The 11733-nt window shown below is 35.6% G+C and overlaps 1 protein-coding gene across 1 annotated transcript in view; it reads right to left on the minus strand.

Moving 5' to 3' along the window:
- Positions 1 to 10117, minus strand: part of HFM1 (helicase for meiosis 1) — a gene marked incomplete at both ends in the record, with an annotated part of 62593 nt that extends 52476 nt beyond the window's left edge. Inside the window, 9 exon segments of the mRNA XM_083358151.1 lie at positions 23 to 174; positions 1253 to 1385; positions 4585 to 4655; positions 5531 to 5578; positions 7099 to 7136; positions 7991 to 8051; positions 8054 to 8059; positions 9349 to 9461; positions 10056 to 10117. Coding sequence (XP_083214277.1) covers positions 23 to 174; positions 1253 to 1385; positions 4585 to 4655; positions 5531 to 5578; positions 7099 to 7136; positions 7991 to 8051; positions 8054 to 8059; positions 9349 to 9461; positions 10056 to 10117 — 684 coding nt within the window.
- Positions 10118 to 11733: the final 1616 nt, after the last annotated feature.

An 11733-nucleotide genomic window follows, 5' to 3' on the forward strand; every position in this document is an offset into this window, starting at 1 on the left:
TTAACTAATTTTTGAAACTTACTGGTGTGGTCAAAATAATGTGAGCATGCTGTATTTCAAATAAGTCATCCATTGCTGTATCTCCTGTTAGCTCCTTACAGATGAGTCCAATGGGTCCAAATTTTTCTCTCCAGTCATCAAAGCGCTGACTGCAGAGAGCTTTAATTGGAGCCACTAAAAACAATACCAAGTGTTGTGAGAGAACAAGACATCCACAAAATAACTCCAGTACAATATCCCCAATACTTTTCCGCTTTTTTCCGCTCACAACTTCAAATTCAAAGTTAGGGCTACACTCTAAATGATTTTTCATATACTATATATTCTACTTCTTTCACTGAACCTTAACTGTATACTCTTTAAAATATTAAACTTTTTTCTCAAGTTTTTTCTTAAAGAGCATACATTTTTATTTTAGTTTACGCATTAATTTTGTAATGAACCAACATTTAAAAAGAGCAATTCTACATTATTGGGGAGATTGGCTGCGATGCTGTTATATCTCATGAATTTCTTTTTGCTAACTTGCCCATATTTTATTTATTTATTTTATTTTATTAAACTTATATATTGCCATCAGTAAAGGGCAATTATTCTGATGGCAGTACAGAAAGTAACATATTGAAAAGGACCAGGCGACACCTTGCCACTGCTGGATTCAAGCCCTATTCCTGGTGCCACTAGAAAGTACAAAAATATTTAGCAAATTTGGAGCTTCTGGATTTATTTTTCTTACTAGTGAAATAAATAAAATAAATGTTTTAATAGAAAAAGGCAACGAAAGCAAAGGATATCCTGCTCCCTGAGCAGAACTATTTTTGCCTCTCTGTGCACTGCCGAAAGAGTGTAGCCCAATCATTACATAGCACTGTCTGCTTAAAACAAGGGTTACCTTTCTCTGTGTAGGAAGAATTTCCAGTATAAAGTGACAGAAGCAAAGTTTAGACCAGCAGACTAAGATTTGGAGGAAGATCTTCCTATATCTACAACTTTACCCATTGAATCATATCAGGAAAGGGCACAGCTAGGTTTCTAACTAGTGGCCTAAGAGGCCTTCCAGAACCAGACTTATGAAAAAATAAATCAAAACCACATTATGCGTAACTATAAAACAAAATAAATTAATCATTATTAAAATATATAAACATAGTTTTGTTGCTGCCATAAGGCTGCATGCAATAACCAAAACATCAAGCAAAAACAAAATAGTTTTATGAGCAGTAATAATAATTGCAACAAATAGTATACTTACTATATACAATTTTAATATTTAACCAAGGTATTGGCACCTTGATTAATAATCTGGTAACTGCAAGCTCAAACATTACAGTTTTTCCAGAACCAGTTGGTGCGCAGATTACAAAATTTCTGTCTGTGTAAAGGAGCTACAAAACAGTAACAAATAGTAAAATATAGCACACCAGCCAACAACACCTATTTTGACTTTTAAAAAGCCACTTTTAAAAAAAACACGAGAAGCAAAGGAGCCTAAACTGGAATATATATTTTTTTTAATTTACATTTGCCAATGAACAATTGTGAATAATATATGGTATTTAAAATGATTATGTGGCATGGTCTGAAACAACATTGCTTACATAAAACCAGTTCTCAAGTCCCAGGAGGAAATAGTGCACATAGGAGAAAAATAGCATATGACATATCATATATGGACTAGCAAAATATATTAACATTTCAGCTACATTAGTAAAATACAATAAAATATAAATGTTCAAAAGATTTATGTTCAAATACCAATGTCTAGGCCAGGGGTAGGCAACCTCGGCTCTTTTATGACTCATGGACTTCAACTCCCAGAATTCCTGAGTTAGCTGACTCAGGAATTCTGGAAGTTGAAGTCCATGACTCATAAAAGAGCCGAGGTTGCCTACCCCTGGTCTAGGCTATCTAACCATTGAATCACACAATATCACTTATATTAAAAAATAATAATCAGATACTGGACCGGTATATGCCCTCAGCTTATAACTGGTCACTATGTGATCTACAGTTTGACCTGGGACCCTGCACTCACACTGAGGGGAGGATACGATGACCCTTTTAGACAGAGAATGCTGGCAGATGCCATGTGAGGTGTAAATCCTACTCAGGATTGTCCATTCCTGATGTGGTAGTTCAAAGCCTGGCACTTTTTTTGGTGGGGTCATTTATGTGTCTACCTATGTCTGGGCGTTCAGCGACCCATTTGGCTTTCCATTGGGAATCAGTGTTAAAGTTGTTGGGCAGATGTTGTGCAAGTGCCATTGGGGGCTTCCTGGGTTTGAGCCTTCTGGCTGATAAATGTCTTTAATATTTAATTTGTCTTTACAAATATACAATAAAAATTGTCAATCATATACATCCCTATCAACATAGGAGTTTGAAATATTGTATTTTCCTGTATAAATTGCTTATACTGTGATCTTATAATATTTATCAAAAGATAAATCCCATAAAACTAAAAACTTCATTCCAAAATAAGAAGGTATAAGACTGTAGCTTTGGGCAATTATGACATTCGAAAAGATTTTGGAAAATATATCTTTTAAATTTGCTCATTATACTCTTAAAAATATTTCTTTACTGTAGCATAGGCCATAGATCACAAGAAGAAAAGGAGGTCTGTTGGGATTTTAGCATGCTGCTATAAATCACAGTGGATATATATTTTGACAGAAGATAACAAACTGCAAATCTCTGGAGCACAATATAGGGAGATGCTGCATTTCCATGGTGACAGGACACATGAATATGATAGGAGGCATTGGTCAAGCTGTTCCAGGTGAAGGTTGGCTATAAGGAAGTTTTGTAAGATGGTAGTGAAGCCAGAGCTACAGACAGTTCTGGGAAAAATGGATTTTCCAGACTCTTTTCAGACTGAGTTGGAAATCGCATCAGTCACCCTGCTGAACCACCTTTATTGGATCTTGGAGAAAGTGCACCCCTAACTGTCTCCCCAATGCTATGTAATTATGTACATGAAATTGCTGTGTGAGATCATCCATTTGTTTGGAATGATGTGCCATCATCTGCAGATGATACTCAATTGTATAACACTCCAGACCAGATTGGAGATGGGGTAAGGACCTGACCTGATGCCTGGAGGTTGTTAGAGCTTTGATGGGCTTTAACAACCTCAGATTAAATCCCTGCAACCTGAAGTTGTTGTTCGTTGCTGATAAATCTGACTTATTACTGGTTCCAACTGACTCAGAATAGGATTATCTTTAACATTAAGAAAACCAAGATCATGGCATCCGGCCCTCTCAATTCCTGGCAAATAGATGGGGAAGAAATGGAGATAGTGACAGATTTTATTTTCCTGGGCTCCAAGATCACCGCAGATGGGGACTGCAGCCAAGAAATTAAAAGACGCTTTCTCCTTGGGAGGAAAGCCATGGCAAATCTAGACAGCACACTAAAAAGCAGAGATATCATCCTGTCAACAAAAGTGCGTATAGTCAAGGCTATGGTCTTCCCAGTTGCAATGTATGGCAGTGAAAGTTGGACCATAAGAAAGGCTGAGCGCCAAAGAATTGAGACCTTTGAACTGTGGTGCTGGAGAAGACTCCTGCGAGTCCCTTGGACTGCAAGGCGATCAAACCGGTCAGTCCTAGAGGAGATCAACCCTGACTGCTCTTTAGAAGGCCAGATCCTGAATTTGAAACTCAAATACTTTGACCACCTAACGAGAAGGAAGGACTCACTGGAGAAGAGCCTAATGCTGGGAAAGATTGAGGGCAAGAGAAGAAGGGGACGACAGAGAATGAGGTGGCTGGATGGAGTCACTGAAGCAGTAGGCGTGAGCCTAAATGGACTCCAGAAGATGGTAGAGGACAGGAAGGCCTGGAGGAAAGGTGTCCATGGGGTCGCGATGGGTCACACACGACTTCGCAGCTAACAACAACAAAAGAAACAGGTGTGTAACTAGAAATTACTCCTGAACTTGCAGTTCCTGATAAAGCAGTGAGCTGAGGCAATGGTCTGAAGCATTTTGTCCATGTCTGATAGATGTGTCATTTGAGAACCTTTCTGAATTATAAGGGTAGGATATCAATAATGCAATCTTTATGTGTTAATTTTGAAGATAAACCAGAAATTATAACAGATCTAAAATGTGACAACCCATCCCAACTCTAGACAATAGATTTAACGATATAACACCAATACTGTAGTCACCTCATTAGCTCCCCTTTTACTTGCAATTTTAAAAAGTCTTGTTGTCACCTTTAAAGTCCTACATACTTGATTCCTAGATTCTTATAGGAACATCTTTCCTGGTACGAAGGTCAGAGGACACTGAGGGTTCCCACCTAATGGGAAGTGATGTAAATGTAACCTGATAATGCTTCTCCTCAGTAAATGTCTTACACTGCATAAAACCTTGCTTCCTAAAATAAAGAATGACCTCCTGGTCTTGAAGAATGTGCTTACGATCCTACTATTCTGCAGGACATTTGGGTGATGAGGATGGAAGTCTACTTCTGGATATTTATTTATTGTCTTAAAGTTTTTGTTATAGTTACTTCCCAAGAATGTAAGAATTGTTTAATACCAGTGTTATTATAATTAGCTCATACTTACATCGTCCAAAGCCTTAGATTGAATATAATTAAAATAAGGGAATTCTTTGAAAATATTTCTAAATTGAGAGGCTTAAAACTCGTATTAAGGAAACACTTGAGTGAAGTACGGGTACAATTTTATCTAAACATAAGCATAAAACCTTCGAATTTTCCACATTGCTTGCATTTCATAAAATAGGTCTTAAAACAAAGGAATAAACACAAGAGAAAACTGAAAGAAGAAAACAAATGTCTTGGGGAAAATCTGTAATAAATATTTATAAAATTACTGATTAATTTACGAAACTTAAACATTATTCATTTATATCAGGGGTGTCAAACTGAATTTCATTGAGGGCTGCATCAGCATTGCGGTTGCCCTCAAGGGGCCGGGTGGGTATGGCCTGGGTGGGCATGGCCTACTGGGTGGGCGTGGCTAGAGTGCATATGGCCTACTGGGTGGGCATGGCCAGCTCTACATCGTTCGCATCAAGGGTGCCTATGGGGGCCTGGGCAGGAGTGGGACAGATCTGAGGGTCTCTGGCAGAAGGAGGGTCTCTGGGCCAGGGCCAAGGCAGTGGGGGCCGTTCCCTCACTGTTTCCAGGATGGCTCCGCGGACCACATGAAACCACTTCGCGGGCCGGATCCGGCCCCCGGGCCTTGTGTTTGACATGTCTGATTTATATGGATAAATTAATCCAACGACCCTGCTATGCTAATGGGCCACTAAAGCCATATAATAGTACTGTACCTCAATCTATGAATAACGTAGAGATGTTTATTATTCATGTTGTGGATCATGACCCTTGGTATAATGATGAGTTTGCTCAATTAGCTTTCCTGATATTATACAGCCATATATAGGAACCCCTTAGCAACATGATGAATTTTTGGATTTTAAAAGTGCTATTGCTTACATCCAAGAAATGTTATATAGTTATAGCAATAACTTATAAAAGGATACGGATTTCAGTCACAGGCCTCAAAATCACGGAGTCATTTTTGGATATTACTAGTAACAAAACAACAAAAAAAAAATGTTGGTTTAATTTTCTTTCTTTCTCATTCACATTCACATTATACTTGATATTAGCCAATATTTATTTAAACAGCACAAATAAAAACATATTTTGGACCAAATTTACTTGATATCTAAAATTTTCAAAAGTTATCTGGTGAGATAAGTGTTTTGAATTAATTTGAAATCTGCAAACTATGATTCCATGCTTTATAAAAGTATAACAAACGTATTCACAAAATATAGCTTACAAGAAGGTAATGCTTGTAAAAAGCTTCTTTGAAGGCATTAATAAAATATATTCCTACTCCAATTTAAATAATTTCTAACCCTAACTTGATCTTTATAATTGTTTCTGGGTGCTTCTCTGATGGGTGTTTCTAAACAAAGCTTCTCTGATATAATCAAACCTTCATGATTCATATGACCACAGGATGCTGCAATGTCCCAACTGTGCATTGGTCCTACTATAAGTGTCAGTTATTCAGCATTGTTGTAAGTTTGAATAGTTGCTGAATGAGTGGTTGTTAAACAAGGACCACCTGTACTTTGATATTTCTTCATTGCTATATAGCTAGATTAAATTGATAGGGATGGAACCAAAAGAGAAAAGAATATGTGAAGGTAAAAATAATATTCCCCCCCATCTATTTGTTTATTTGGTTTTAAAATAGAGGAATACTAAACTCTATGTGACTGGCATTTTCTTGTACCCTATTATAACAACTTCAGTGTTATCTAGCTTATGTATACTTTTTTGTGATTTGTTTTTTACTAATTTGAATTTACCTAATTTATCCAATTTACCTTCTACATAAGTAGTGTAGCCCTAACCCTAAGCTTTGTTTACATAATTCTAACAGATTAACTTTCTGTATTTCTGAATCTGATTCTGTTCATGAACATACATTATTCATAGTTATTGCATGAAAACTGTAATTAAAGTACCTTTTTGCAGGAAAAAGTGTAGAAAAAAGTATAATTTACCTTCCATACTAGAGTTCTCTAAAATACATGGTGCTTTTTTAATTTCTTTTGTATTTGTAGAAGCAGAGAAAATATTATTTATAGAAAGATAATTAAAATCTGAGTTTTGGACTATCTGCACATTATTTTTCCATAAGTCTTTTTTCATCTCTTTGTTGTTAATAATATTGCAATATGTATCCATTTCTATCTTTCCCCTGGTATTATCTGCATATGTATAAGAAGCTGGTTTAAATAAGCTGTAAAGAATGCAAAGGATTTTTTTTAATAATATACACAAACACACACACCTTTTTATATGACAGTTATATATATTTGTTCTGTTGCATTGTTTCTAGTAACTAGTTTTAAAAAACTTTATAAACAACTTATATAACTTTGATTATTCAGTTGACCGGTCCATTAGTGCAGGTAAGTATTGTATGCTCTCTTGCTGAGAGGTATTCCTCAGATCATCTCTCATATATATATATCTGCTTTTTCAGTCTTCCATAACATCCATTTCTACTGAGCTTCTGAAAAATTACATAACTTGGATATGCAGTAATTCAAAGTTTTCAAAGAACTGAAGAAGAAAACAGAAGGAAGCAAAAGCTTTCATTCTAACTTACTACTTTCTTGTTTTCATTTCATTTCATTTTTTATATCTGGGTACTTAATGAAGGAAAAACTCAATGATCACTATACATTCAATAAACGAAGATATGCATCCCTCTTTGAACTCAGCCTAGCTGAAAGACTTTCTTAACATATTCTTGAAGAAGGACAATCTAATGAGCTGAAATAAATCATTAAAAATTACTTTCTAATGCCAAACTAATGGGATGTTACATTCCCATTAATGTAGTAAAATTTTTATGACTAACATCTATAAAACCTGGGTTACAAACCTATATTCTGTAAGATGCCACAGGACTATGTCTTTGTGAGCAAATTGAAGAGTGATGGCAAATCAGTTGTCCCAAAGATGAAACATTTAGCTTCTAATCCAAGAAGCGTCTTCAATTCTAACTGATTGGTAGAAGAATTTATATTCTTTGCAGTCATCTGGATGTTAGCACTCTGAGAGTCATTGAGCCACGTGGGGGTTTATCTGTATTCTCAGGCACCTGAATCAGAGTGCAAATGGGTGTAGAAACTTCTTGGGATGTTTTCAAAACAAAAACAAGTCCAGTTGCCTTTTGGAAAAAGCATCTTTGGGACAACCATGACTTCAGTGATTGACAATCTCCATAGACGTTTGGCAAATAAGCTGTTTCTTAACTAAAATAAATTAAATTCTGTGTTTAAACTCCTATAAAAGATGTTTTGCCTAAGGCATATCCAATCACTGTACTAAAATATTGTTCTCAGATATTTTACATTCGAAAGAAGAGTAATACGGTTTTGATAATTATTAAAAGTGGCATAGAATCATACCTTTTCCTGAATGTTGAACAAGCACTTTCATCACCATTTTCTTCTGGAAAATTAATTAATATTTATTTTCTAAAGGTCTCTATAAGACAAGTTCTGCTTATGTTCTAATTAAGACATGGAGAACAATGGATTTGATTGCAATTTGTTGCCCCCCAAAATACTATATTCCTGCCCCAATTTTAGTCTGTAGTTACTATAATTCTCTTTATAAGCAGTCCTCTAAAAATAAACAATGTCATGCTTGTCATTAATCTGTCAGTTCAATCATGATTATAGTGTACTCATTTTTTAAGATTTTTTAACATGGATAACAATTTTTATATCTTCCTTGCATATGTCATGCATAATATTCTTTCAAAATATATAAAGCAAAGTATAAATTCAAATTAATTTCACTTTAAAATATAAATTCAGAACACCACAGTAAAATTAAGAAAATCTAAAATAATTTGTCACATAATCTATCACTTGTTACTTGTATGTACACTGAGAGCTTATGCACTGGAGGCAAATTCCTTGTGTGTCCAATCACACTTGGCCAATAAATAATTCCTAATTCTAAATAAAGGGATTCCTCCTCTTTTTATAGACTGGCATTTCAGAAGATATTCATACACTGAAGCACATGTGAACCTTCTGTTCATTTTTGAGCTGATTTCCACCCCAAAACACTTACCATATAGCATTATTTAAACACATAAACATACATTTACTTTATTCAATGAAATGTATAAATTGCCACAAGAATGATATAATAGGCTTGCATGTGGCCAGCAGCTAGCTAGCGAAGGGCCAGGCAGAGTGTGCTTAGTCAGCAGCAGGAGAAAGAAGATGATGAAAGTGGCTGGGGCAGCAGAGTGGAGGGTAGCAGGCTGGGGCCTCAGAGGGCAGGGCAACTAGGGCAGATGGGATTGGTATTGGGCTGGGGCAGCTAGGGCTTTGTGTTGCATTGCTGGGCCGGGCTAGGATGATTTCAGCTTTTGGGGATGGCTATGGATTCACATGGCACTGCCAAGCTGGGGCAACTAGAGCTTCCTGGAGCAGCTGCAGCTTTGCATGGTACTGCTGGGTCAGCTATGACTTCATGTGGCAGTCCAGGGTGGGGCTTCCCAGAACAGTTACAATTGTTTTGTCTAAGGCAAAGTATTACTCCAGGTTTTTCTCCTGGAGTAGGTAGCAAATAGCTTTACAGATTCAATATATGCACAGAAGCATCATCATATATTATCTATATTAAATCATATATGATTTAATTCCTTGTGTTTATCAGGACAAACTCTCTAAAATAAAGATACTAAGTTTTATTTTCTATTTTAACTTTTATGAGTTGTCATATTAATACTAATCACAGATTCTACCTTTTTGGTTAGTTTTTGCAAAATCCATTTGTAGCTCCTGAGTGGGTGGAATTTCAAAAACAGATGGAACAGGTGCAATATCCCAGTTTGTTGGCTCTTCATTTTCTACATACCTTTCAAAATATGCATATACAAAAAAAAACCTTTAAGATTTTCCATCCAAATTGCTGACAAACCACCAAACATATCGACTTCTAAATTTGCTATTTTAATATTACACTTGACTAAAAAGTGTTATATTTAACACTGGAGGTTTCTGTTAACCCACTTCAGTTAAATATGAATTTGCTATGTGGTGACCAATGGTGGGCAGCCATAATTCCAAAGACCCAGAGGTTTTCTGCTTGTACAACTGTATTACATGTAGAAAAACAATTTAAATGCAGAACAAATTTGTAAGATAATTCAAACTTCAAAAAGGATCAAATATAAAATAGAATAAATCATTTACTGTGGAATAAATGTTCAAAGCTGTATCAGCATAGCCTATAAAATCTAAAGGATGAAAGTAATAGGTATCAATTATTTCTAAAAGAACCGTTTTTAAACAGAGATGTTCAATTAATGTAATGGAGATTGGTATTTCATTGTACAGAAAGGATACATGATTGGCTCTGTATTCAGCCAATACTGCATTACATAGCTGCCAATATTGACACCATATTTTAAATTATCAGTATTTTTCACCAATCACTGGGCCAACTTACATTTGTGCTGTGCCTGGTCCTTCAAAAAATAAGTTATCTAAAGAAAAGGCAGGTTCTGTCATTGTTGAAATCTGATTTCTCAGTAAGCTGTAAAAACATGTAATAAACAATATTTATGTATTTCATGTCAGTTTATTCTCATTGTCCTTCCCCACCATTTTATTCTCATAGCCAACTTGTGAGGAAGTTTAGGCTAGAGGGTGATAATAAAGAGCTTAATAGCCACAATTATTTTAATCTGGATGTTTTAATATCTAATATTCTGTACCATATATACATATTCACCAAAAACATACATATTCTAATCTATTATTAAAATGAGTATCATTTAAAATATCTACCCTAATGATTTAACTAAGCACAATATAACAAGATTCATTTCCTTTTTAGAAAAGCTGGGAGGCCTTTTGGTAAATTTAAGGAGGTGATGCTTGTTCTTAATTCCAAATAAAACAGTCCCAATTTTCATGAATTAAGGTAAATATATGTGTTCCAGGATAATCTTGCAGGATCTATTCTGGGTCGATCATAGGACCACAGATTTAGTCTTCCTACGGTAGCTTTCAACTTGTGCTGGAGCCCATTTTCAGGGAACTTTTCTCTACCAGAATATGTAGACAATTTTGTCCAGTAATGCTGTCTCAGACAGTTGATTTGATGAGCTACATAATTTTGGAGAATACAGTCTCCCTCCTATCCATTTGGGAAGAGATAAATTTAACGCCGTCTCAAGTTGTTTTCAAATTCTCTACTGGCATTTAAAATCAAATTAACAAGCCATTTAAGCATTGTGAGTAGGCAAGGTAATAGTATTTCAAATCAGTAGTTCTCAACTTTTCTCTTTTTCAAATATAAGGAAAGGAAAGGAAAAGAAAAGAAAGGGAACACATTAATGATAAAGGAAGCTTTGTGGAGGAATTCTGGGAAGTGTAGTTTTTTTCCAGGTCTCTCATTTCAAGTATCTCTAATGTATCACTGAATAAATGAAGAGAGACACAGACAAGAAAATTAAAAACTGAATTGCAGCATGTGGAAAACAGTAAAAAAAATATCTTATAACTGCTCCATTTTAGCTTCTCATTGTGTGACATATAAACCCACTCATAAAGCACTATTGTCAAAAGTGAGTCCCTTCCAGTGGTGGGATTCAAATATGTGAACAACTGGTTCCCTGTGTGGATGTCGCTTCTGGAAGTTCATTTTGGGCCTGGGCAACAAAAAATTAGCTACTGGCTCTGCCGAAGTGTTGCAAACCAGCTGAATCCCACCATTCCCCTCCCTTATTTTGGGAGAAAATAATATCTGTCTAGAAGTATTTAGAGCATATATACATCAAATGTTTAGGCCTGAAACTGGTTCATGGCTAAATGTAATTATTAATACAGTAACCTGAACTCTGATCAAGAATCTGTTTGCAGCCAGTTTAATTTCTATAAATCAAATGTCTCATAGTTATTTTTTATTAAATTTATATGTCACCCATCTCTCTGTCAAAGGGGCTTTCGGTGGCTCTAGGTCTTTGTATTCTGGGAATAGTTTAGGAATAACATACTGGTCTTGTCTCCAGTTTTCAAAATGTCGTTCAGAGCAGTTCTACACAAAGAGAATTGTGATAGTCTATATCAGTGTTTCTCAACCTTGGCAACTTTAAGACATGTGGATTTCAGCTCCCAGTATT

Source organism: Vipera ursinii (genome assembly GCF_947247035.1).
Source record: "Vipera ursinii genome assembly, chromosome: 3".
Classification (NCBI taxonomy): Eukaryota; Metazoa; Chordata; class Lepidosauria; order Squamata; family Viperidae; genus Vipera; species Vipera ursinii.